This window comes from Lasioglossum baleicum, chromosome 5 (genome assembly GCF_051020765.1).
Source record: "Lasioglossum baleicum chromosome 5, iyLasBale1, whole genome shotgun sequence".
Taxonomy (NCBI): Eukaryota; Metazoa; Arthropoda; class Insecta; order Hymenoptera; family Halictidae; genus Lasioglossum; species Lasioglossum baleicum.
The window spans coordinates 18,717,425-18,745,392 of record NC_134933.1 but is presented as its reverse complement, the minus strand read 5'-3'; the positions used below and the strand labels follow the sequence as shown (position 1 = coordinate 18,745,392).

General features: G+C 42.3%; 2 protein-coding genes across 7 annotated transcripts in view; both read left to right on the top strand.

Annotated features, from left to right (window-relative positions):
• Gfrl (Glial cell line-derived neurotrophic family receptor-like) overlaps positions 1-13,886 on the top strand; it is a 435,405-nt gene extending 421,519 nt beyond the window's left edge. For all 3 annotated transcript variants that reach the window (XM_076423703.1, XM_076423705.1, XM_076423704.1), the window contains one exon: positions 24-13,886. In XM_076423703.1, the coding sequence (XP_076279818.1) occupies positions 24-260 (237 nt within the window). In that variant the 3' untranslated portion in view covers positions 261-13,886. The remainder of the gene's footprint in view (positions 1-23) is intronic.
• Positions 13,887-16,155: 2,269 nt separating this feature from the next.
• Positions 16,156-27,968, top strand: part of Hiscl1 (Histamine-gated chloride channel subunit 1) — a 30,054-nt gene continuing 18,241 nt past the window's right edge. For 2 of the 4 annotated variants that reach the window (XM_076423712.1, XM_076423710.1), the window contains exons 1-2: positions 16,156-24,504; positions 27,669-27,744. In XM_076423712.1, coding sequence (XP_076279827.1) covers positions 27,671-27,744 — 74 coding nt within the window. In that variant the 5' untranslated portion in view covers positions 16,156-24,504; positions 27,669-27,670. Of the gene's footprint in view, positions 27,745-27,968 lie in introns of all 4 variants that reach the window. The other 2 variants (XM_076423713.1, XM_076423711.1) reach the window with 1 other exon arrangement.

Below are 27,968 nucleotides of genomic sequence, written 5' to 3'. Positions count from 1 at the left end.
AGTGTGTGGGGTTGGTGTTTCAGGAGAAATGCGCTGCGATGCTGCAGGACCTGAGCGACAAGATCAACAACAAGCACCACGAGCTCCACACGCATCCGCTGCTCTCGATGTTCAAGATGGCCGAGGTCGAGGTCAAGCTACCCTACAGCAACGAAGCCGCGGGTCTCGTGAGGTCGAGGAGCGTCCTCCTCATCGCTCTGATCCTCTCGGTCCTCAGCCTGGTTCGATCGGCGTCGTCTACGTGTCTGATCGCCTCGTGACACGGACCGCCAATCATCGCCAATACCTATTGAAGAGAAAGAGAAAGAGGGAGAGAGGGAGAGCGAACATTCTTCAGAAACGAGAGACGACGGAGAATAGAGAAGAGAAGAGAATCGCGTCGCAACAGCTAAGGGGAGAAAATAGAAAGCAGGAAATGCGCGCGGAACGCAGAGAGGAAGAGACGAAGAGAACGTGGGAAACGCGAGGAGAAACCATATAAATATATACATACATATTCGTGTTCTCGGAAACCGAGAAACGAACGGCCTCGGGCGTGTGCATCAACGAAACAGAGTCGAGCTGGCGCACCTAATTAACGGGGCTCTAATCTTCGTGCCTCGTGGATCAGATACGTAGAGAATTCGGGCTCGTTAGCCGGCCGATCGGGGGTCCCGCCGTCTTCCCAAATCCGGCTTTGCGAAACTCGCGACTAGCTTCTCAAGACAACAGCGACGCGTCGAGACGCGGCGATTTTTCCTGGAGGGAAATTCCCTATGGAATTTCTCTGTACGTGAGATAGCCTCGATAGATATAACATTTGAATTTCATTTTTATTCACGTTGCTCGGAAATTCGAATCAGAATAATTTCGAAAAATTGCAGAAAGTTATCGCAAATTTGACGAAGTCCTTAAACTCTTCCGGACTTCAGTACCATCTTCCTCCGCTCTTTAAGCTGATTTCTCAAACTTTCTCGAGCACATTTACGAAAAATGCTCTGCAACGTTGCCACGAGAAAAACGCAGGAATGTTACGAAAGATGACAACAAAAAAATCACTGAAAATTAAAAAAAATCGCTCCAATACATTCTACGAAGTGAGAAAGCCTCTGCTCTTCGGTCCAATTTTCTTCAAATTTCCCACCGCATTTCAAAGAAACACTTCTTCCACTTCTCGGTCCTTAAAACATGCTCTTCGACGTGCTACATGAATTTTCCGCGAGCACGCAGAAGCTTCTTCAGGGACGATCGTGTTCCGCTATCTGTTCTTCCCATCGGGTTCGTCGAGTGAATCTTCGGGCGCGTTTCGAAGTCACGGGACGTTCCTGTTCGACGTCCATTCCACTTCCGTTCGCAGCATCGATAGGGCGTTATGGCGGAGAGCTGGTGGAATTTTCGACGGTCGTTCCCGCGGCTCGTTACAGCGAAGACGCGTCGGAAACGAGCCGATAGAAGCGACACGAAACACTTTCGAGGGCCATTCGATCGCGAGCGGAACGAGCCTTAGCTGTTGAATCGATTGTTACAAGACGCGGTAGATATTGAGCCCGATTCCGCGCCGGTTGCATTTTCACGGCGGACTTTTATTGCGGTGACATCCTCGTCCCGATACGTGGCCCAATAATAAGGGGATCCCATATGCGGGGAACGGGCGTGGATCCAAACACGCGCTGAGATCACCGGTGCTGGATCAGCAGCGATATTGCAGTCGGCCGGGAACAATCATTAGAACCGGCAGCGACGTATCTGCGAGCTCTGGTTACCGTGGAACCCGTTTCCCATCGGAAACATGTTGGAAGCAGTACCTGCTCTTGCATTTTTAAAAGAAACACCGCTCGGTTGCGATTTTTTTGCGGAGGGACTGGCATAGCTTTGATAACGGGACTTCTTGCGTCTGATCAGTGTGTTTTGAAGTAGATGTCACTAATTTTTCACTGGAAAATATTACAAATTGACACTGATATAGGCAGTGTACTTTCTCCAAGGCACTTGGTCGATTATGTTTGCGAATTTTTTTTCGCGAATACTGTAGAGTTGTCGCAATAGGATTTCTTGCATCGGAAAGAATATATTTTCAACTAGTACTTGTAATTCTTTCAATAGATAATATTGACGGTTGACAAAGATATAGGCAATACACCGAGAGTCGATTTTCGGAGCTAATAGTTATAAATTCAGAAAATGTGTTTCCTGACTGAAGCACATTTCGAAAAATTGGTTTCTAATAAAATTCCTTTTCGGATCGGAACGTGACTGCAAGACCAATTACAGAAATAACTCGACAATGTTCGGTTAAATCGCAGTCCGAATTTAATTTCGTTTTTAGGTCAGATTTGAAAATACCTTCTGCCGTAATATCGTGTAGATTCGTATTCTGATCGACGGATTGGAAGAAATTGGGATTAAATCAATTTCGGATTCAGGTTAAATATCATAAATTTCCAAACCTGAAAATTTTCCGAAGACATTCGCACGCTGCAAATTCAGTGGAAATTGCTGTCATAGAGTGAAGAAAATCGCAATCGTCGGAAAAAATCAGTTTCGATTTCGATGGACGCACAGTTTCGGATTGTCAGTAATTTTCTCAGCTCGCTCTTTCCGCTCTTTAAAATGTCAGATGGCTCCTCCACTTAATTCCCGCTCTACTCAGGGTCGTAACGCGTTGAGATCGAGCAGCTCGATCGCAGAACCGATTACGAGGGAGAGAACGATCCCCGATCGCCGGCAAACGACAGCGCGCGTGTAAAAAGAAGAAGCACCGTAGAGTCTGTAAATGACAACCGCTAATTTATGGTATACCTAATAGGCTAGCAAAAGCGAACGCTCCTCCTGTATCGGACCATTAGGTGTTTGTTAAAGTTCAGAGCTAAATTTAAAGAGCGTTTCAGGCGTCGCGGGAGGCTCGAGTGTATAGATATAACTGTAGATTGTTAATAACCTCGTAACAAATTGAGAAAGCGAAGCAAGAGAGAGAGAGAGAGAATGAGTTAAAAGAGGAGAAAGAAGCTATCCAAAGAAAATAGAAAAAAGCGAGTGTCTTTTGCACGGTTACCTCGATCGACCAACAAATCCAGAGCTTCGGAAAAGTATGAAAAAAAGTTCCACGAATAAATTCCGATCTGTCGGAGTAGGGAACTGGCAGCGAGACGTTCGTCGATCGAGCGATTATCGTGTTTAAATGGTCCCGGGACAGCCAGTTTAATTATGTCTCGGCCCGTGGCATGATAAAGCGCGTCTCGCAGGCGGGATTATTCCGCGACGGCGCGGCGTCGGCTCGCGAAACGTTCACGGGCCCAGAGACACGCGCTTTAAAACGGTCGATTTGTCACCGGAAAGGAGAAAGAAGCGGAAAACCCGGGAAACTTCTAAACAGGCCAGACCGCGCCGCGTGACGTTTACAAACGACGCCGAAACACACGACCTCAAATTATTCAGCGGTAACACCTCGTCCCCGCTCGTCGGCTCGATTATAATCTCGACAAGCGACCGACGCGTGCCGAATACTAATTTTACGAATTCCGGCGCGAACCGCGCCAGAACTGCGAACGCCCCGCCGGAAATTCGCGAAATTCTTCGATCGTTACCCAATGACTGGTCATTTCGAGACACCCTGTATGTATGCCTCTGTCAACTCTCCGAGAGATGATTTAACATTCCGATCAGATACTGGATCGCTTTTTATAATGGTTGTTTAATAGACACATCAATTCCATCGATTGAAAGATCACCTTCATGGAAAAATTAAAGTAGAAGCGTCCATCATTTTCGTTCGAGACGGTTCTCTTCACTGTAAACCTGCTGACATGTATTGGTTGTCAGATTACAGAATATTATGCACATTTTTACTCGTCGCGAAAGATCACCTTTATTGGTGGAAATTTTAATAATTTTCATCGGAGAAAATCCATCGCAGCAAAAACAAAGCAGACGTGTCCTTAATATTCGTTTTAGAAGACCCTTTACTGTAAAAGCAAAGTGGAAGTGTCCTCAGTTTTCATTTCAGAAGATTATTTATCGTAAAAGCAGAGTGGAAGTGTCTTTTACCGCGAGAGCCAAGCAGAGCCGTCCTCAATCTTTTGGAATAATTTTCAAATGTCATAAATGCATTAATATAGCGCTTCATAATTTTTTTAATTGGACTGTGCATATGATGCGTCGGTAGTATTCGCAAACGTGTCAAACACAAATGTTTAAAGAGCTCTGTGCGTTAACATAAAACGCAGGATAAAAGAATTAAATTTTCAATTTCATTTAACTTTTATATTCAACTACAGCCCTGCGAACGAATAACAAAGTATTTACATTTCGATATTAGCAGACGGTATACCTACGAAACGCATAAAGGAATGCTATATTAACAACAACATATAAATATTTTATAAACACGCGCGGAAGCTCTGTCATTTCATTTTATTCCAAGATGTTCGTAAACATCTGAGACATTTCTCACGTTTTCCGCCACATTCATAATTCATGAAAAGCGACCTGGTTTCGAGTGAACGAGGGTTAACAGAGGGTTAATTTTTTATTCTCAGCTTTCCGAAGATGCAAAGGGGATCAGCAAATTTGCTTTCGAGACACTGAATTCGGAAAGTCGATGTACAATGTTTTTTTCTAAGATACTTTTCAGTATTTAATTTAAGACTAAATGATCCAAATGTTCCACCGAAGCTAAACTAGTGTTTATACATTTTCTCAGAGAGATGGAAGCCCCGCCTCATCGCAGGATTAACCCTTTGCACTCGGGGCTGTTTTAACTCAAAAATTAAACATTTCTTTCGACCAAGAATAATCCTATTGTAAACGATTTCTTCATTTTTTGGATAGGCAATTGATATAATACCTCATACAAAATACTTACATGTTTAGTAATTGATCAGATACCAAACAATATTGTGAATAATGGTACAGCAATTTTTAGTCGTCACTCTCCGAGTCACCCCTCGACTGCTAAGGGTTAAAAATGAATAGGTGGTGATTTTTGAAAATTATTTTGAGGGCAATGTCGAGCCGTGGCGGGGGTGGAGTTATAGTTGGAAGATAGGGGTTGAACCGGACAGGCGGGCGACATATTTCGCGAGTAAGCGTTACGCGGTGGCCGCACGGCAAGCGCACGAATAACGAGAAACGAAACGCGGAGAGAGAAAAAAAGAAGAAACGGGGAGATAAAAAGACGAACAGGCGAGAGTCGTTTGCGGGACGGGGACGACGGAGCGTGAATCGTCGGGGAATCCGATTAGGAGGGTTTCGTCAGTTTAGGGGAATTAATTGTGCGCGGGTTCTTGAGTCCGTGTATAAAACAAACGAAACAATAACAAGGAGGAAGTTATCAAAACGTATCTGGCTCGCGTTCGTTTCCCAGAAACGCCTATCTTCGAACGTATTCTCGCTCGGACGTTCCATTCGATACCTTAAACATATCAGATATATGTCTAGTGTTTCTATTGACTAAGTTTTAAAAGAATCGGAAGAAAATTATTGTTACAAGTAGCATATCAAGCGTTTCGAGTTCTATGGAAATCGTTAGAGAAATTAGAGGTTTATTCTGGTCCCCTGTGAAGACAATAATTGAAGATAGGTGACCTCGGGATTTTCAAGTCCAGGAAATCGATGGACAGCGTAGGCGAAATAGGAATGCATAATTTGTCTTCGAGGAGATTGCTTCGTTTCGGATTCAGTAGAAAAGGCTGACCGAATTCAGACATATCGTTGAAGTCTTTTAAATGTTGTTTCAAAGTCACACAGTTTGTGATTCGATATGATACTATAAATTGGGACGTCTCTCTTTGAGGAGTTTACATTGGAGTTTAGTAGATAAGACTGGCATTAGTCAGACATATCAGTCGAGATATACACACATTGTTCTGTTGTGCCGCAGTTTGTGGTTCGACAAAATAATATAAAATGAGGGACCTCATGTATTCAGTAGAAAAGCATGACCATACCAAGACATTATGTATTAAACACGTATTTTAATCATCAATCTTTCAGAAAATCAGTTCAAATATCAGGAACATATCATTCAAGCCCTTTAACCATCATTTTCACAGTTGTCGTTTCTCTTAAACTCACAAACTTTGTGACTCAATCTAATAGTATAAAATGACTAACGAATTCTTCAGAAGTTGTTCACTTCGAACTCCTAATCATCGTTTACGTGGTTACGACTGGACCCAATAATACTCTATAAATTGGATAGAATCTTTGCGAAGCTTAATTAAAAATTCCGCAGAAAAGACTGATCAGAGTCAGACCGATCGTACGGATCACTTTTCGCAAAATCACTCGGCTTCTAACTGAAAGAAAAAAGAGAACGCTTATTCTAAAACGAAGACTCCGGTCGCGTTTCCTCGATTATAAATCGCGGGATGGATAATCAAATTTCGATGCTGTGCAAGAGGAATAACGCCGCTTTGCAGGCCGTAGGAATTAAAACGGGAAAAATTGGATTGTTCTTTCGGGAACGTTTCTGATAATCGCCGGTAGAAAATCCGGTGGCAATTCCGCTGCGGAAAAACGGGTGGGAAATTAAGCTGGTCAGGCGTCGCATAATTAGTTGAATTTCGCCGGCGAAGTGGGACGAACGTGAGCCAGATCGGCATGTACGTGACGTGGCTATCGGCAAAGCAATAATGTATAAAGTTTACGATCCACGAGCACGTCGCTCAAAAGGGTGATGGCGCATACTCGGCGAATGTATAAATGTCACGTTATACATAACACGCACGTAGAACTGCCCTCTCTCTCTTTATATACACATATATACATATACATATATGTATATATATATGCCCAATGTACGTGTACATGTGTATGTTAATTCGCATCGAGAAAAATCTCGATCCCGCCGTTTGGAACAACGGGTTTTCTTTGCGAGCGAGCGAGCGAGCGAGCGATAGATCGATCATCCCGCGAATACCGATCGATCCGAGCCGAGGCGCGCAGAACTTTGGGAGATCGTGGTTCTCGAGCTCTCGCGAAGCACGGAGTTGTTCTACACCGATTCCGGTGTGCCTCCTCTGCTCCGGAATTCCTTTGACGCGCTCCCATCGAATATTCTATTACACGACCGGCGGAGAAAGTATTTGTACCTTTACAGAACGATTCCGCGCGTTCTCGGATTACGTTATAAAAATTTCCAGCCGCGCAACCTGCCGAATGGTATTCTTTATTTACCGCGCGTTGTCCCACTGGAAAGGACCCGCGCAAATACTTCTACCGGTTCGTGTGCCTCGTAATTAGACCAGCGGACTGTCGCGCGAGATTTCCATGCTCCGATCAGACGGAATTCGATTTCGGGAATAATTCACAAAAGCGTGGAATTCTGTTCGGGACACCGGGTTCAATTTATTCTTCCTTGATGATCGTCGCCAGCTGCACGAGAGTCGGCTGGTCCGCTTGCGAGTCGGTTTCTTTGGGTTCCGTTGGCTTGAGACGATTGTGGTGCGTACAAATAATACAATAAAGTAGGGTAGGGTTAAGAGTCTGCGCACAGGTTTCATTGCACGAAATTCTAGGGTTCTTGAAGTTACAACCCCCGTCCGTTATAACTTGTACATTAACACGTTACCTGACCGCGCGATTCTCCTTCGTTCAAAGAAAATCGATAATCAGCAGCCCAGAACATTGTAACAAACGTCTCGATGGCCGCAGCTATTTTAATCAGGATCCAATAATTCGTCCTCGATAATGTAATTTAATCATTTCTATTCCAACTGTTCCTCGACAGAGGATTTTCTAAAGATTTCCGACGGGTAACCTGTTAATTTTAACACGATATTATGTAGATAAGAGACATTGTGAACTTCTCCGATAAATACGTAGCAGCGAGATATATTTCATATAAAGTTGTTTCCGTTGTTCGGAGCTAGACTGCGGATCTCAATGGAAAATACAAATTGAAAATCTCTCGCTCTTTAAATTTAACTTGTTAAATTTCGTCGAATCATTTGCGTCAGAGATGCATAGAATCCGCAGTCTATTCGTAATGAAATATATTTGATAAACGCGAAGAACGGACGAGGGCCAGTTTCGTACGCTTGTTAATTATCGCAGCACAAATGAGAAACACGCACAGATTTCTGATGATCGTCGTGATTTAGTTGAGGAGAAGTTTCCGATAGAATTTCGGCTTCCTTGCTTCGCGAGCTCGAGAGGAACGTGCTCCGAAAGCGTGTGAGAAATGAGAGTGTTGCGGGAACGATGATATCCAGTGCCGGAAGTTGACGGGATTGCAAAGAAACAGGGAATAAGTTTTCTTCCAATGAGTTTGCGCTCGTGGGCCTTCGTACAGCTGTCTCTCTATCGCCTTGCAAGCTCGTAGCGTGCCGGCAGACAAGAAAATCCTTGTTCTACAGAGGTACAGCGATCTACGGGGGCCCATCGAATCGTTTACACAAGCGACGCCGTTATTTTGGGAGCTCGAAGAGCTTCGGGAGCTTCGCGAGAACGTATACGCGCATTCGAATGATTTTTCGATCGCGTCGATCATCGAGGCGTGGCTATTGTTCGAACCGCGTCCGAAGGCGGACGATTTCGTTTTTGAGAAGACAATGAAAAAAATACACACGGTGGTTCCAATTGAACATATCAAGGCCTCTTAGAAGTGGCCAGCCAATAAGCGGTTTTACTCTGGTTTCACGTAGATTCAGTTTTTCGATGCTTTTTTCGAACGCCGGGGGCACAGGAAACACGCGAAGCGATTCGTTCGCGCTTTGTTGCCACCTCTCGCCGAACATTCGCGGAACTCGAATGTTCCACCTGGATATACAACGTGAGGATTGCATAAAATGCGATTCTGATCCCGGCTGAGGCGACTTTACCGACCGAATTCGCGGCCGGGTATTCCCCGAATACTCTCGGACGGCGACGACGGCGGCAACACTGCGAGCCCGTATCGTCAATATCGTCGCGCTGACTGTCAAAAGAAAAAGAAAATAAAAGAACAGCGAACAAATCACCGCGAGGCAGAAACGCTGCGAACTGTGGCGGGGGTCAGAAATCGATTTTCCCCGAGGCACACCGCGCCGGGCCTCTCGTACTCGATTCCCTAGCTAGTAAGTAAGCTCACAGAAGCGTTCCTGTCTTACCGACGACGAGAAATGTACCGTCGCTCAATACTACCCTGCTTTAGTGACTAGTTTCGCGGACAACTACCTCATTCCTGGTGCCGTGATGCTGTTCTCGGTACCGACGGGACTGCGTCGATAGTTAGGGACATCGGGTAAACTTCCGAAAATCGATCCAAATCAGTTCGCTTCGAAAAGATGTTTCCCAAAGGAATTTTTGGCGACTCGAACAAAAATCTCCTATCGTTTTAGTCGAATCGGATTTGACCGATTTCCGGAAGTTTAGCCAGGACATTTCCCAGCCTCTTTATCCACAGTTGGTACTACTACACTCCTCTTCGAACATCGAAACGGTTACTAAAACCTAGAAATCCTCTCCGATTCGATCAACGCGACTCGTTTCGATAGAAATGTCGAATGAACTTGAATTTTCAGTCTGGACTCCAAGGTCCCAAGGTGTTTCTAACTATCGAGTCCAGGGGATTCCCCTACAAAAGTCCCTAGACATAATTTCTCACGACCCGTACGCGGTTCTGCGTTCTTAGCGTAGACAACCGATTTTGTGCTTTTGTTGCCGAAGCGAAACAGAGTGGACGCTGTTAATTACGGAGTGTTTACGGCCGTTGCGGTTTAGTTTTCACGTAGAGCGTTGGCAAGCCTGTCCTAGGGGGCGGTAATTCCCCATGTTTCTCCGTCGGTAGAGCAGAACGATGGCTCAACCTCCTCCGACTACACACTTGAAAACACTAAAACGCGTGCAATTATACATATTTACCCGTGCGCGTGTATACATATACATATTATACATAACATATATATATATATACATATACATATATATATATTTTATTACTTGAAACGCACTCTGACCCCGGCCACGCGTGTATTATAAAACCGTAAGACTACGTAAACGTATACTTAAGTAGCGCACTATTCAAGATGCTTGATCCTTCCTAAACGACTCGCGTAAGTCCTCGAACGGCCGCCAACTTTCGAAGACATCCTCGTCTCGCGAGGTGGAGACGGCGAAGTAACTATATCGGTTGGATATTAATTGCAATTCAATTCTATGTGAGCTAATGTTAATCTTAGGATGGATGCAGTGCAGTACTTTCTCAACTTGCCACACTCTGTATTGACTTACTGTTGTTCTAGACATTCTTTCATCGCATAAAATTATGTTACTTAGTTCAGAAATAGTTTCTCCTTCATCTGATTCTTATTTCGAAGAACAGTACGCGTGATCCATTCTAAAGTTAACGGGCAGAGTAAAATTTTCAAATCGAAAATGTTCCGATGCAAATCTGAGATCTGTATATTTATAATTAGACTGCGGATTTTTATGCAAAATGAAAATTGTCCGCATCGATTGCTAGAAACAGCAGCCCAATAAATATATCCTTTAAACATTTTCCAGAGTTGAAGATAATATACCGACATCCTTAAATGTTTATAATCTCTTCACTGTTATAACTGCATAAAATCTGCTGCCTATTTATAATAAGTGAAGCTGATATTGTTTTTCGAGCAGAGGTTCCAGTGTTGTACAATATGTAGATCATAAGCAACTTTAAATGGAGATGTGCGTATGTTTATTGTTTCGGATAAAATGGAGAGGACATTTTGCGGTTGAAATCTGTAGTCAAAAGCGGTTCAAGCTTTCATTTCGAGCGATTCTGCCTTCAGCTGAGCCGCAATTATTGAACCAGCCGATATATCAACGGGAGGAAACATGGGTCGGTGGGTTCCACTGTCCAACGCGACACGTTCAATGATTTACCGTCCGTTTCACATGCTAACTGGCTGGTTTTTCGAGTATAAGAGGTGTACGCTGCCGTCGGAACGTTTCAGGACACTTGTCGGTCGGAAATGTAATATAAATTCGCGAATGTAATTCGTTAGGCTTTGATAGCTCTTTTAATACTTGAATTAGGGGGCGCATGAATTCAGAAACATGTGGGTGCTATTCAAAATGTAATCGTTTTACAAATATCTCTTATTAAACGCTACAGGTCAATTATTGGAAATGTTCGTTCCTTTTCGATTCAGTTGGAAACTGGTAATCTAATCTAAGCTGCTCAACGATATGTTAGTCTAGTCGATATCAAATTAAAGCGAACGCTCTTGTTAATTTTTACATCTAGAAGCGTTATACAGAAACGAGAAAAATTCCATTTAGCATCGATATTGTTGTTCTGTCAGTGTGAAAACGAATATTCAATAAGTGATGCGATATTTAATTCCAATTCTATTCCAGTCATTAAAAAATTCATTATACGTCAGTATAAAATTGTTCGAGAAACTGTCCTAACTCTCTAACAATTTCTCCATTCACATTAGCTATCGCAAGTGTCCCGACTGTGTCGGACAGCGTAGAAAAATGTCTCGGAGTGAAGAAAACCATCCTTCGACAGTGAAAATGAGTTTCAGTGTCTACCGCGTTCAATTTATACGGCAGAGGGCGTGTTCAAAGGTAGAACTCTAGATAATCCTCGACAGTAATAAATTAGTATCTATTTTGGACGATTCCGCGACTTTTCGAGCACCATGGACCCAGTCCGCAAAGGTGATCTTGTGTTTACGAGTCCATTGTGTCAAAAAACCCGTTTCCTCCCGGTATAAACCGATAACAAACGATTTCGGCGGTCACGCGACGTGTCTCCACCCTCGCACAACCCCCATTTAATATTTAACGAGCGGGGGTGGCTCGCGAGACGCAGGAGGTCGCTTTAGAAGACGCAAAAGTGGGACGTTGCTTTTCAGTAGATCTCTCTCGGTTCGCACGCAAAACAGAAAACAGTCGGGCGAGAGGATAAAGCCGGGTTCGCATTATTGGCGCACACACACCACGCTCGCGAGGAGCGCTATTCAAACAATCAGAAAATCGCACTCTCTTCAAATACAATCGCCTCTAAAAGTATCCGAGCAGTAAATTTTCGAAAAATTGTTGTAAAGAGGAAGCTCCAGTCTTCAAATGTGCGTTAGATTCGTTGATAAAAAAATTTTTTTAATGTTTTTACAGACCTTTGAATTTGTATAATTTTTTAGCGAAATCATGCCTCAGTTTCTCATCTGCCATAACATGCAAAAACATCTTTCCAGAAAATGAATAACAGTGTTAAAACGTAGAGTCCTCAAGCTTTAAAACGACCGAAATTTTATCGCCGTATGATTTTTTTCAACGAAATTACAACAGTTCGAACAGCGAGAATTTTTTGAAAATTCGATGTTCCAACAGTTTTTCGTGCCACCTGAAATTTCGATCTGCATAAGAAAGGAAATCAGTGCGATTTTATGATTAACTGATTACTGTATCTAATCAGACTCCACACTCACACTCGCACAGCATCGCTCAAATCCCGAGTTCCGCACGTCCAGCGTGACCATTTCCGTTCGAATCGATAATTTTTTCCTCGGACGTGGTGCGAGCGTCGCTCTAATGAGAATCAGGCTTAATAAAGGCAAAAGGGGACTCCGTTGTTCCCCACTCGGAACGCGTGTGCGTGCACTGATCGTTTGTACGTGTGCTTGTACGTATGCGTTTGTGTGTTGAGTGTGTGCGAGCTTCTGCGCGGTGTGTACACGCGCGTGCGTGTGCCCGGAAACCCTGTGTAGCTTCGCGCTTCGATCCTATGGGATGTCGAGGAGAAAATTAATAGTGGTATAAGCAACGCGACGCGATTCGTGTCCCTGATATTGTTTATTTGATGTGCAGCGATAGGGAGAGCCTCTGACAGGCCTGACGTAAGCTGGCGAGCACGAGCTGCGCGATTATGCTATCGTTGTTTCCTTCGAATCAATTATTTCATCAAAGATCTGACAATAGAGCGATCTTCCTTGTCCAGGGAAATTGAGCGATTACCTTCTTAACCGGGGAAACTTTTCTTGTAGGAAAATTTTAATATAAACAATTTGAAATTAACTATAACAGTAATTTTGCTCGATCTGTCGCTTGAGATTTGGGATTAGTTTGTTTTTGATAGACGAGAGATCGGTGGAAAATAAGGCTTGTTTCGGTGTAAATTTTCAAAAAAGAAATTGTCGGAAGCATGATTTTTCCTCCAAGATCGATACGAATCTGTGTGCAATTATTTAAATTTGAATAAAATCATTACTTGAGATCGTTCGTTAAATTTTACCACGACTGGAACAGAGCTTTTCGTATTTATATGTCACGAATTTTTTAATACAGATATCCCGCGCAAAAGTTTACGAAAATGTTCGTGAAACACGCAATTGTTAAAGAAAACAAAAGATTCGAAACTCCAACAGCGATTGGAAAACAACCAGGTCCCCGAATGAACAAATATTTCGCAGACGATATTATTCTGTTATGATAATGAGCCTGCACTTGATTACAATAATCAAGTGAACTGAATGTGACGGCTCTAGTTACAGTGCGGTCGCTTTCTAGCAGAACAATGGGATATAATAATGGAAATACAAGCCATGGAGGGCGCTCGAAAGTTTCGAGTGGCAGCGCAATGGTACGACATATGCCTTTTTTTTCCACCGAGCCCTTCAATTTTAAAGAGCAGCGACTGAATTTTTGCGCAACTCCACAATGCCGGCTCACGTTCGGTCATTGTACCTTCGGTGGAATCTTTATGCTGTGGAAATTATTCTTCATTGCAATTGTTACATTCGCTCAGCCTCGGATCGATTTTTAATATTTGTGTCCATAGAACAATTTTTTAATACTTGTATCCACGAAAAAAAGTCTCTGGTATTTTGAATATTCGCTTCGAAATATTATTTAGAGCGAAGAAGAATTCTTCATTCACGTCAGAAGTGTTTAAACGATTGTTTATGGCTTACTAGGACAATTCTAAGTATTATGTTTCAGCAGAAAAATTTTCCAAATTCAAAATCGTGTAGCCACGGGTCGAATTTCACAGCGTAAAGATTAATGAATAGACTGTGGATGCTTCAAACGCATTTTTTAAATCGTCAGATCCACATATTTCATGAAGATTAGGACAATAATTTCTTTTACAGATTAGAAGTATTTAAGTATTTATTTTGATTCGTCATTTGAGTTCATCGAGTCGAATTTCTTTATCGCGAGTGTCGTCAAAGAATCTATTAATTTTAGAAAAAATAAAGTCCTTGTCTTTAGTCTTTGAATTTCGACAAAAGAGGATTAAAAATTGCCCGAGGATCGACAGTTTATCGCCGAAAAGCAACATCGAATGGCGCAATCTCCCAGTAACGATCGCCAGCGTAACGACCCGACAAAGTTATTATGTCAGCTTCTTTCAGCGGATTCTCGTGATCGCTGAATTTACTCGTAGCCAGAGCGAGAGCCGACATTTTCTAAATTACCCGGGCTGGAAATTACCGGCTCCGGTAGATTGCTGAAAACTGGCGGTGGTCGTTACGGTGTTGATAGTTGTCGCGTTTTAGGCGAGCATGTATGGTCTCGTTGTAAATACCGCGATAAGAGGGTAGATAGAAGAGACGTTGTCGGCCATTTATACGGTGCTTTGGCTAAAGGACAGCGGGTTGGTGGAGGGTGCAGGGTGCTCGGGTACGCAGCGGCGAGTCCATCCAACGGGAACGGTGCAGTCAGCGAAAGGGTCCATGTTCACTGGTCCCTTTTCGTCGACTCTGTTGACAATAGCCGGCTGTCGGGGGTGGATTAACCTAACGGGCGACGAACGAACGATAATAAAAATGGACGTAGTGTTGGGCATTCGTCGAATCGAATTTCATTTCATTCAAAATTACAAATTGATAATCGCCCTACTGTTATTTATATTCTTCTCTTTTTCTTTCGTTGACGCGTCTTTTACCTTTCTTACAGATACTATGTGACGTCTATAGTTCAATTAATTTTCTACACTTTGTGTCACACTGTGTCTAAACACAGTATAATCTTTCCTGAAATTCGATGACTTTCTTCTGCTAAATTGTCCAAGGTCATAATACATAGTACATAGTGCATTATATTCAGCGATCCCATGACTTTCTTAAATTGTTTAAACGTTGAAGGAGTCACGTTGCATTTGATAAAACGTTCTAACATTCGAAATAAGCAATGGAATCAAGCAAGCACATTAATCCCTTGTTCATCAAAATACAGTTGTCCATTAAACTACATAAAATGTGCGTATACAATGAGTAGAAGTTTTCTTTTCCTTGTGAAAGAAAGCTGGAAGGGTTAAAGAGCATTAAGCGATCAATTAAAAATGTGTCTGAATCGATGAACAATGTCTTTATGTACTATATATTATGTCTGATATACCTACCCTTAAAAATACAATTAAGGGTGAATTTTTCAAAAAACGAACATTCTCTGAAAACAACGAATAACTTCAGTTCGCTTGTCGCACTCGTGAACAATAAATAAATGCTAGCATAACTCACGAGTTCCATCGAAATTGAACTTATTCGTTCATGTTGAATTACTATTGCCCAACACTCTCCGACGAAACAGCGCAGGGACGACTCAAGCCCTCAGCGCGGTGTAACCTTGACTGTATATACCTATACATACGTATACATATGCATAAATATAATTATAATTATAAATATAAATATACATAATATACATATGCATATACACGAAGGTACGCGTGCCAACGTCACCGGGTCGGACGAGCGCGATCGATCGGCAATCCCCAGGATCCATGGATCGTTCTTCCTCGGCGATGCTCCGCTTTATCGATCCGCTCGGTCGACGAAAGCGGGTGACGGAACGGCCGCTTAGCGAAGAAAATTTTGGAGGATTAACGGCGACAACTAGAGAACGAAAAAATATTAACGAAATAATAACGATTATACAAGTGTGCGGGTGGCAGAGGGTGCAAGAGGTCGACTGCTCGGTTCGGGTGCGTGCGGGTGCGTGTGAACGATGCGAGGCGAGAGTATACTTGTTACAAACTTATTATACGGACGGCTGCAGAGTTGCCGAGGAGTTGGTAAATAAATACCAGAGGGCCCTCTAGGGCCCCTGAGAATTATACACACGGTGTTCCACATTTATTCACCGGATCTTTTATTTTATCAGCCAGCGGATCTTCGTGCACAATAAAAATTGTCTACCTGAATTCCTACAAACTAGAGTAACACAGAAATTTATTTTCTTTCTTTATACGTTTTACAGGCTGAAGATAATACAACAATACTTTAAATTCTTCGTGAAGCTCTCTGCCTTTTTCCTAGTTCTTTAAAATTGTATTAATAATTAGAAGTAACCTCAATCTTGAAACCTCATCTTAGGTATTGCTAACCTGCAGAGTCTATGCGCTCGCAGAAAATCTTTGATCTTCGAACCTCTTTGACTCCCAGACTAAAACATATAGAAAAGATAAATACGATGTCCAGTAGAGAGTGAAACATTTGAAAAATGTCTGATCCCCCTAAGAGAATAAGCAGATTCGATGAATTAGTTCAGGAAAGCCGGTATCCGCATTAAAGCTCCGCAGTGAAGCATACGTTTTTCGGCGGGCACGTGAAACTAAATAATTTTAAAACGTTCTCCGGCTCTTTTTTTCCGCGACCCAAATGTGCTTTCATTTATAAAAAAAAAACCTGTCGTCTGAATTCCAGAAGCTCGGCGGAAAAAGTTTTCATGTGAGCGCCGGTATTTTCAGTTTCCTGCTCTGGAAAACCGGGGCTGTTGAGAAAAAAAAAGAAGCGACGGTGAAAAAGAGAGGTATGGTCCGTGTGTAGGATCGGCGCACGTTTGATCGAGGAATCCTTAGGCATGGCACAATTAGAGATTTCGACGCCGCATACGCGTATCTGACGTTTCGAGTTCTGCGTTGACCTACATACACCGTGTCCCGCGAACTCTGTCCACCGGAAATATCCCCTCCTTTATTGAAAAGATAGAAATCATTCGAAGAGCCATTTGATGGAAAGAGCAAAATTGAATGAACAAAACTATTATACGGTAGGTTTCATAATTACGGATTGCATGCGTTTATGAGAAAAATGAGTACAGTGAGCGAAATTTGTTTAAACGCACATACAAAAATTATAAATAATTTTATATCTTCTCGAATTTATTATTTCCAGTCGTAATTTTGTCTATTCCTGATGAATACAGATGCAATTTCACTTAGAATCAGGGATTCGAGTAATTGTTTTTCCTTTTTAGAAAAATCCTGTTCGATCGAAGATACACACAGCCGAGCTGAGTTCATGGAACTGGAATGCAAATGTATACGCAAGTGTGGACGCGCCTGCCGAATTTCGCGATATCGCATAGGTATAACAGGCTATCGAAGCATTTGAATTGTTACCGTTGTTCGGCGGTAACAATTGTTCGCCGATGTTTTGCCAAGGCACCCAGACCCAACACACTAATGCCGGCCCTGTATTTCAGTCGCGTGTGTATTCAGCAAACAGTCCGCCGATTCAATTAATGCTCGCGCGAATATTCGCTGAACTAGACGCGTGCTAATTTCCGAATCTGTAATCAACTGCGACGACAAACGATTATTGGACGCCTCGCGCCGCTCGAGATCGCTCTAGCTTTTTCGGCTTACGAACGGCTTTAGAAAGCTTTTTCTCCAAACGGAACCGAAACCGTCAGGAAAGAAGTAAAATTTTGCAAAATTGCTATATTAGTAATTGATCGAAACGGTAGCGCCGAAAGCATTTATAACTTTGATATTCAACAGTTACGATCGATAACTGAAATTATTTTAAAATAAACTATGATCGAAGCATGATACCGCAGTAATCGGTATAGTTACCTCATTGGCAGGAACATTTGCAACGATTCACATGTTTTTCCTGTCGAAGGAAATGGGGGTCTTGGTTGCAGTGCGAGGAATGTTTACGGTGTGGGGTAAAAGCGGTACGCGGTCGCATAACCGGGTAACATCCCTCTTACGATTGCGTTTGACGCGACCTCACGACTAGGCCAGCTTAACCCCACTTACCCCTCGGCTGCTCGCCGAGTGCGGAGAGGATTTAAAACTATATTTGAGGCCGCGCGGACGTCGGCTGGCACCGGCGCGCGTTTAACCGTGCGAGCTGTCAAAACACCGCTCGTCGAATAATTGGATTCGAACGGGTTAGACGACCACGCCTGCTCCGCTGGTTTCCTTTCCCTCGTAGGCGGGGGTGGCAAGTCAATTTTTTCCTCTATCGTCAACACCAACCGAACCCCCTCTCGCTCTCTCTCTCTCTCTCCAACCCTCCTTCTCTGTTACTCACCCCCTTCGCGCGATCCGGAGCGAAGCAGAGGGAGGACGAAGTAGGTTAAGGCGAGTTTCAATTTTATGCTTGAACCTCCATGCCACCGGGAACCACATCTTCATATTTAGGCCAAATGGTTGCCCATAATTGTTGAGCCTCCGAGATCTGGTCGACAGACGATCTACTTTAATTGATCCACGACAACCTTTTATATATTTATCTATCTGTCTGTGTGTGTGATGATCTTATTTTCTTAAGCTGGAGATTGGTAATTAGGGCATTTTTCTGCACAGTCAATTTTTTAGGAAAATTGTAATGTGAGTCGTATCTTTTCAGCATTTCTCCTCTTTATATTTATCACCGAAGAAATCAACTACAGACGTGTGAAAATAAAGCGGAGATCACATTCCGATCTCTATCTACCAATTCGGTAAAAATAAATATTAAATATGTTCATTGAATTTTTAAGGTGCATATTAAAAGTTAATTAAGGATATATGAAATCCAGTGAGAATCACCACTGAAAAATGTCCCAAGTAGTAAGTCACAAATTTCCACCAATACCAGTCTTAAATGACTATATGCGCTTCCTCGAGAATCAAGAATTTTCACACACCATAAACGCATGAAGATCCACTTGCAAGAAATCTTTCATGATTTCAGAAGAGTCGCAGAGGTTCGGCGTATTTGTCTTGAGCGAAATGGCGAAAGTGGGCCAAACGGGAAAGTCGCGGAAAGTTTTTCCGGTGGCACGTCGATAGACGTAAGCCTCGGCCGATGTCGAGTTAAAAATACGGTTTTGATTCGCCATCCCGAGATCTCGCGATTCGCTAGTTCGCGAACAGGCCTTTTTGTGTATCTCGCTTCGACAATTGAGAGGAACGCTGGAGAATAGAACGAAATAGAATGGTATCACGATCGCGCGTTGTTTAGGGACGATCGTTCGATTTCGATAGCACCGGAAAACTGCTTTTTCCACGGAGTGTTTGGAACTACTCTTACCTTCGTAATTTACCACTGGAAATAACAAAGTGTACGAACATTTGTGCACATTTTATTTATTAATGTTGTATATAATTTTGTGGATGGTTGAGGGATTTATCAAATAAAGTGAATAACACAGTAAATTCAATTTTGCCATTTACACGAGAATTTCTACATTGAGTATGGAGTAAGTATCGTTTATTTATGAAAATGTTCGATGGACCTTCCAGAGAACAAAATCAATTCCTCTCTCAATAAAAAGAATACACTAATTTTAAGGAAGGCTTTTTATTTCTCATCCCACGTGTGATTAAATAAAGTTCTCAGCCCCAGGAATAAGCTGCCCATTAATGTTCGTTATTAAAATACAAAAAATCTCTCCCAAAAATGCTCACTAAATTGTTTCTGTTTTCCCTGTATCGACGACAAAATTAATTAAAATTATTAAATTCATATTGAAATTGCGATCATAACGAACACTTCAAGAGTTGAACATGCAAAGATGCTTATCTCTATCTGGATGCCCTGGCTAACCTGTTTAATATTTTTCTCTGTTCTTCTTTTAAAGTGAAAAGAAATCCTTTACGATGAGAATTTCCACTGGCGATTAAAATAAATTTAAATAATGTATTAGAAAAGAGTAAATAAACAGTTTAGTTATTATTTGCGATTAAAATCACACGTTTATTTATTATTTAAAATAAAATTTGCCCAAAACACTGTGTACAAGACCCGTTATAATTGTCACGTGAGCCATCGTTTCCGACGCTCCATGTAAAGTATCTGGAATAGTGCGAAATAATTTTATTTTAAGACAATAAATTTGAACAATGAATTAAAGAACGACTACAAAATATGTATATGTATATTCATTACGATAATTATGAGTACAAAGGAATAATTTTTTAATGAATTTAATGATATATCTCTTATGGTTCAAGAGTTACAGTAAAATGTCACCAAATGTCTCGATCCAACCCACTGTGCGACGACCTCGTTTCCACAAGCTTAGGCTTCCTAACAGGGACGCAAATCTCCCAGGGAAGTGAATAACGGCACCTGTCGTCATATCGAGGGACTAAAAAAGAACCGAAGGGCAACAGCACGTGTTCGCCGAAATTAGGCGGGTGCAGGGCTTTATTTAAACGAGAGAACGCTCGGTGTTAGAATATGGGACAAGCTGTTCCTACGGGGACACTTGGAAGTTCCTGCCCGCGTTATTAAAAAAGGGACGCGACGCGTGCAAGCGAAGCGAAGCAGAACAGAGCTTGCAAGCGTGCTCGAAAAGAAATTAATCCGGAGTTTCGCGAGGAGACAGCGTAAATTCTATTACACGGCGCGGCGCGACCATACCTAGAGGGCTCAGACCTGAAACGCAATTCCGTCGAGATACACACCGGAAGTGGGCGGCTGCAGACGGCCCCGTTGTCTCGGCCCCTTACAATAAAGCTCCGCGTTATGCAGAGCCATCCGGCAACGGTGAACGCAATTACCTTCTTTGATGACGAAGACGCTGAGAAACGGACGGAATTGATGTTCAGCGAGTTCCTAAGTGAGCGAGGTGCGCGCGGCTAACTTCTTTATGGGGATTTTATTAACCGGCCTCTACCAACAACCGCCGCCGTCACCGTGTCTTCTTATCTTTCGCAGGAATTTTTATGCGCCCGCACTTCCGGACAATCAAAGCTGTCTCGTTTGCCGTTTGTCTCAGTTTGCCGGAACGCGCTGTGTCCGCTTTGACGGCGCTGCTGACGCGATGGAATTGTTAAATGATGGGTGTGTACGAATCGTAAGTTTTAAGAATTGTTCAATTGATTAAGTATGCAGCAGTGAAACTGCAGAATATTTTTCAACAATGGGACTTTCTTTTTACCGTCTCGAAGCAGCCCTAGCCTGATCAATTTCATTATTTTATATAAAAACACTTAGAGCATGTGTGTTGTTTCCATTCATAAATTACAGTCATAAAGAAAAAAATAAGTGCACAATTCTTTTTGCACATTTGAACTACATTACATTTCCAACAAACTAGATACATTTAAGCAACAGGGTTGACAAATTTTCAGTTGAGAACGAATGAATAAGAAACACAATAAAACTGTTCAGGACATATTTTTAGCCTTTGATTGTCACAGCTACGCTGAACACGACTTGCTGCTTCTAATGCCCATGAGAAGTTTGTTTGTGAACAGAAATAAAGTTGACAACCATGACATTGATGTTTCCAGCGCGTTAATGTGGAAAAAAGCACCGCGCCCACTTACATAGTGTCCCAACCTTTACGGCAGTCCCTCTAGATTTAACAACTGTAACTATACCAGAAGGAATAAACACTCTTTTTTATGATAATACCAAACAAAAAAAATGATTAAGCTACTGGAGTAGGCTTGTCTATTTACGATTGTGGAGGGTCATTGAAAAGTTCTTCGCCATAGACGTTCAACAATTACGAAATAATTGCCGATAGTTTAAGATGGATTTTTAAAAGAATTTGTTTTAAATGTAGAAAGTGAGGCATTAAGTGTTCGTCTTGGCCTGTGAATAATTCATGAGCAAAAATCCAGAATTATTTGGGAGTTTGTTTCACGTATGTGAGGTTAGACTACAATCAGATATGTAAGTAAATTCAGACTTGAATTGATGACGTGAATAAGGATTAGAATCGTCTGTGGTCGGACAACTGGAATGAAAACACAGTCTACCGGCAGGCAAATGGATTGGAACAGTATATTTCAGCTAAGTAGAACGAGAATGGTCAGACAAGTGAAGTGTATAGGTCTGTAGTCAGACAAATGATGTTTTGAACGCGGTGTATGGTCAGAGCAGTCAGCGTAGACGTCAGACGGTGTAACTTTGGATTAAGAATGTTCTGGAGGTATATAAAAACCCAACAAAATTCTGAAAATTTGACAAGATATAATTCTTACTAAATTAATGCAATTACCAAAGTTTGGGTTCGATTCGCTGCACCGTTTAAGAATTATAGCAACTTAAAGTTTACAGATTTTAACACGTTTTCTTATGGATAATTCATAAAATTCCAATTCAAACCCTATTTAAACCTTGAAAAAACACAACTAGAAACTCCAGTTTTTTTGTATATATGGTGAAAATTATGTAATTAATTATGTTAAAAATTTATTGGGATTCACTAAACAGTTACGGAGCAAAAAATTATAAACTGTTACAAAACTTCAAAATCGTGTTATCATCTTACTAGCATAGCTACAATCAGAGGGTACAATTATTCGCAAAAGTCACTTACAATTTTTTATAATATGAAGACAATTTGATTAAAAAATAAATATAACATGAAATTCACTAATTAAACGAAAGCTTTTTAAATTAATCTATTTTTTAATGCAAAATATACCCATGAATGGCTTTCATTGCCAATATATTGATTGATTTCGAATTTCTTGTACTTTTGTCTCCCATTGTACCTCCGGAACATCCTTAAATCATGATCGAAGCGAAGGTAGTGTATACGTAATCAAGTGAAATAAGAAACGTATAATGTGGCCAGACTAGTAAAATGAGGGGTGTGTTAAGTAGAATAAGGGGCTCTGCGGGTACAAAAAAAGAATAAGTGTAATCCATAGTTGTACAAGTAGAATGATAAGAGTGTGTGGTCAAACTGGTAAACTGAGGGTGGTCTGTGATCCTACCAGAATAGAATGAGGATGCTCCGTGGTCAGTCTAGTAGAATGAGGGTGGTCAGTGGTCAAATTAGTAGAATAGGAGGATCTACGTTCAGCCAAGTGGAATATGGTTATCCTGAGAACCAAAACGTAGGATAAAGATAGCCTGAGAAACGAGACGTAGAATAAGAATAGACACTGGAGAACAGTCCCTGGCCAAAAAATTAAGATCACGATTTCCAATATTTTTTATATTTTTTACAAAATTTATAGACCAGAATAATACTGAAGTGATCATGATCATGATCCAGACACCCCAAAATTAATGTGACAATCTATCACTTTGAACAATCGCTTTCTTGACTGATTACAATTTTTTCTGTTCTGTACAAGAATCATGCTAGGAATGCGGATTTGAATCATTTATGACAGACATGATTAGCACGAATGTAAAACAAATACTGTAATGAAATGTTACGGTTGGCTGACGTGCCTGACCATGACCAACCAATTCTACTTCTCTCGAACGCGTCAGACTTTCAAACTCAATTTTCTCGAGAACGAGGGGTCAACCGGAAAAATGTTATTAATTTCTCTTAACTTGACTCTTAACTTGACTTAACTTGACTCTTAACTTCCAATTTTCCTCAAACGAACGTCTCGAGATCTCCGACAATCGACCAGAACGTTTTGCAATGATCCACTACTTTCAAGTTGTCCAAGGAAATAATGTTACGTAGCCCACACATAGTAGAACAACAGGAAGAACGTGTCTGATCAGGTCAGCAGAAACAAGCTCCAGTTGAATCGACGATCATCCCATCACAATAAGTCCGGCCTGAACACTGGAGTGAATCAGCTGCCGAATACCGAGCAACCTTGAAAGCGATTGTCATGAAAACCTCGTGATTTTCTCCCGCCATGAACGCAGTTTCGTCACGAGAACGGTGCTGGTAGTCGTTGAGAATCGATACCGATCGAGACGCATCGGTACCCATCGCTACGTGCACGTCCACCATGATGAAAGAAGAAAGTAGGGCTTAATCAGTTAGTCGATAGACAAATTGGCTTAGAGGCAGCGACCGACGGGTGGTTTACAGAACCAGCAAGCCCCGTCAGTGGCCAGTGGCCTAACGGCGAATCAACCCTTCGCCTGTTACCGGCGAGTCGCGCGTCCCCGATCCTTCCAGGGGTTTCCTCGAGCTGCTAGTTATATCGCGGCCCGACAAAAATTCGCACGATCCCACGCGCCGGAAGTGAAACAACAACCGTGCGCAACCGAACAAACGAACAACGACACCTGTGGTCGAGTCACCGGAAAACGCCCCCCCTCCTCCCTCCACTCGGGTTTACTTAGAGTCTCGATCGCGTTCGATTTCCTCTCTCCGTCTGTTTTCCCAGCAGGGTCGAAGCACAGACGAGAGCGAAACATATCGCATCGGCCACGGCCAGCGACACTCGCGAACCGATGATCGGTCGCCGATCGAAACCGATCGCCTCGCCTCGAAACGGACGAACACTTTGATGGATATTCGAGGGACCGTCCGGCGAACGTGGCTCGTGGGTTGATAAGCCGGCCGCGCGATCGTGATAAGGAAGGCAACCGGGAGAGCCAGCCGGAGCTGAGCGCTGGGTTCGACAAAGAGGATCGCCACGGTAGAATGTGCAGCTGATCGGTGAGTCGTTTCGATCTTGCACCGGGAATTTGCAGATCCCTATAATAAATCACTGTGCTAGATCCCTGCTTCATTAAAACAACCGTTAATCTGCCGTCCCATTGCTAAACAGAAATTAATAACTAGACTGCCGACTTTTATGCTAAGTAATTCTCTGCATCAACTGTCAGATACAGGAGTCACACACACCTGATCTCCTCTCTGTTTTACAAATTTGAATACTTGGAAATAATACAACATATATTTTTATCATAAATATATAAATGATGTTTATAAATATATGTTTGTCATAAACATATATAAAATCGGTCTATTAATAACGTTACTGTCCCACCATGAACGCAAAATTGAAGGAGCACATGCACGGTGCTTCGTAGAAACTCTGTAGTTCCCTTACTTGAGTCAACCTGTCATTTCCCCACTGTGAAAGATGACTTGAAGCCTAGCTCTTGATAAGTATACCAACAGAAAATCAAGAAAAAAGTCAAGTATCGACCTACTGCTCCACTGAGAAAGAAGAATTGAAGGTGCCGTTGCATGAAGCTTTATGGAAGCTCTGCAGTTCCCTGCTTGACTAGAGCTTTCGTCTAATGTGTCACTGTGAATAAACATTGACTAATCTGAGGCTCCATAAAAGATTTTAACAGAAAGTAATAAACCTCTGCCTCGAGTCAAGTTTTGATCTAGCATTCCCAGCTGCAAAAAAAATTGAAAGAGCCTCTGCACGAAGCTGTGTAGAACCTCTGCAGTTCCCTGTTCGTCTCGAGCTTTCATTTAGTGTGTCATTGTGGAAAGAATTTGGGAATCTGTGGCTCCATAAATATTGAAGAATGGCCAGCGGCCGATAAAAAATAATAAATAAATGACAGGCGGGTTTCTCGAGTGAAGCGTCGACCTACTGTTCCACTAAAAATGAAGAGCTAAGGAAATTAACCTCGGCTGCAAACGAATGTTCAATCTGAAGATAGTTGTGAGGTAAAGTGTCCGACGAATCCACATTTTTATTTGGAAACGGCGAAGAGAGAAAGAGAGAGAGAGAGAGAGAGAGTTCTTTAGGAGAACAGTGTATCGTTTGGTTGGCCTTAAAATGGCTTCCAGGTTAATTATACACGCAGTATTTGTTATTCTCGAGTGGGGACGGCTCGCGGACTTTCCGGCGAGAATAATAGTGACCCATATACCGGTCGAGGGACAACGGACCGACGTTAATTTCCATTTTCGTAGGTCGCTGTACGGTGTGCTCGGGGCTAACCGAACCTCTCTTTCGAGAGTTCTCGGTGAATCACGGGAATTACTAACTCCCGGCGATCCGCAGCCCTTATCGCAGCACCGATCGGCCTATCACAGGCTTCGCGCCCCCCTTGGCGTTCAGGCATCCGCGATATATCCAGTCCAATAAAAGCGCACGCTATTCTAGAAAGAAACTTGTCCGCGGCTCCATCGACCGAGCCGGCTCTCGGTTGCTCGAGAGAGCTACCGAACAACCGTCGAACAACAAACCCCCCACGGATGCCTTCGAAATCAAATGATGCATACTAAAATATCTGTTCCATAAGAATACTTTCTGAAGATGTTCCAGAGAGTGACGTTGCTTTTGATAAAAAGTTTACGCGGGAGCATATATTTTCTTGAATGAAATATACAAGTTCGAGCCGAGCTCTTTTAACTCACTTAGACCGTGTCATATACAGTACGTATACGGTCATTAAAATCAATTTACTGGCGTACATGCTCAACTTTTGAATATGCATGAGCCTACTGAATCATATGTATATGGAACAGCTGGTTCTCAGGAACTGTTACATGAATTTCTCTTTCTGTATATTTAGAAAGATTTTCAAACGTCCATGTACATTTATAACCACAAAATTCTATTATACAAAATTCAGAAGACTCACTTAGTTTCAGATCTAAATGTGTTGAGAACAATAGTTGGTTTGATCTCTGAAGAAATTTGTAACCAACGTTATTAATGAATGTTAGTAAAAATAACGACTCGACGCTGCTTCGATTACAGCACGATTTATAATTGAGTTCTTTTGATTTATTTGCAAAGATATATTATGTCCCAATTGGTTGTGATAAATGGAATTAAAATGTATTGTATCAGCTGTTGAATTTATTAATTGGAACATTTAGATTAAATGTAGTCCACAACCTCAATGGACCATCCGATATCACGTCATTAAAATGATCATCATAATCTTCATACGAAAGGATTAAATTGTTAATTTGCAACTTAATTGATACTTTTATCGTACAATTTAATTGGAGCAATTGTCACTTATTCTTAAACTCATGCTTCGAGAGAGGACACAAAATTGCGACACATTTCTCACCCGGAAATAATACAGGAGAATTGAGAATAGAATTGTGAATTGTGATGCTCGAGATTTCGAGAGGTTTTTGGACTCCTTCTGTACAAGCACGAAACCAGAGGATATTATATGACGGGAAAAAATTGCACTCGCGAAATAACGGCGCGGCGTCGCAACCGCTCGTTGCGACCTGAATCCCCGAATAGCGCCTGATAGAATCCCGTGGACACGAGTCTCTCCACGGAATCTTCGTTTCGCGTCGTTCGTGAAGCTTCCTCGATTCGCTTTCACCCCTTGGAAATTTATCTTTCCCTCGGAGTTCCAGCGCTCGACGAGATTGCGCGATCCTTCAGTCTCGCTGGAGAAAATATTTTTGAAACCGTATTGGACGCTCTCCTGAAAAATCTCGCCGAGACTGCCACCGCAATCTACACGCCACTGTACAATCATTCAGAGAGATTAGAACACTTACGTTTTGATCCTTTGAACTCCACAGATGAGCCTTCCAATCAGTACACATTTCATCTGGACTGTGGATTTTGTGGATTTGTGACAAAGACGAATAGGTTATAATGCAAAACAATTGAAACAACGTAAACAACACTTACGTTAAACAATTTTTATTTTAATTCCGCATAAAATTTCGCAGTCTGCATGCTACTTTTCATTTTTGGTTAGACCAGCGCTCGAATTTATTTACTCGCGACGGCCAAGCGCTGGGTTAAGCCAACAGTTCGGAGAAGTAGGAACACTATTTTATAAGGTGCATTTTCGAAGGCTGAAGTTTCTCGAATCAGTTCTAATCGAATTGTGGAAATAATTTAAATGGATTCGCTTTTGTTCCAGGAATGACGAGACACTCTCTGGTGATCCTATGCTGCTACCTGTACACGCTCTTTGACATGGCGGCCCTTCACTTTCCGTGAGTAGGCGAGCATGTTTCGAAGCTAAACAGCCGCGAGCGAACCGGAACACTCGAGATTAGCATCGATCGAAGGCAGAGAGCTTCCCCGATCTTCTGTATAGATCGTTAATCGATATCTCCTTGTACTTTCGATCGACATCCGGAGGAAAGCTCTCCAGCCTTCCTTCTCTATCTCTTTGCATCTCGATCGAGGAGATCGTGGCTGTCTTGCAAGGTGGATG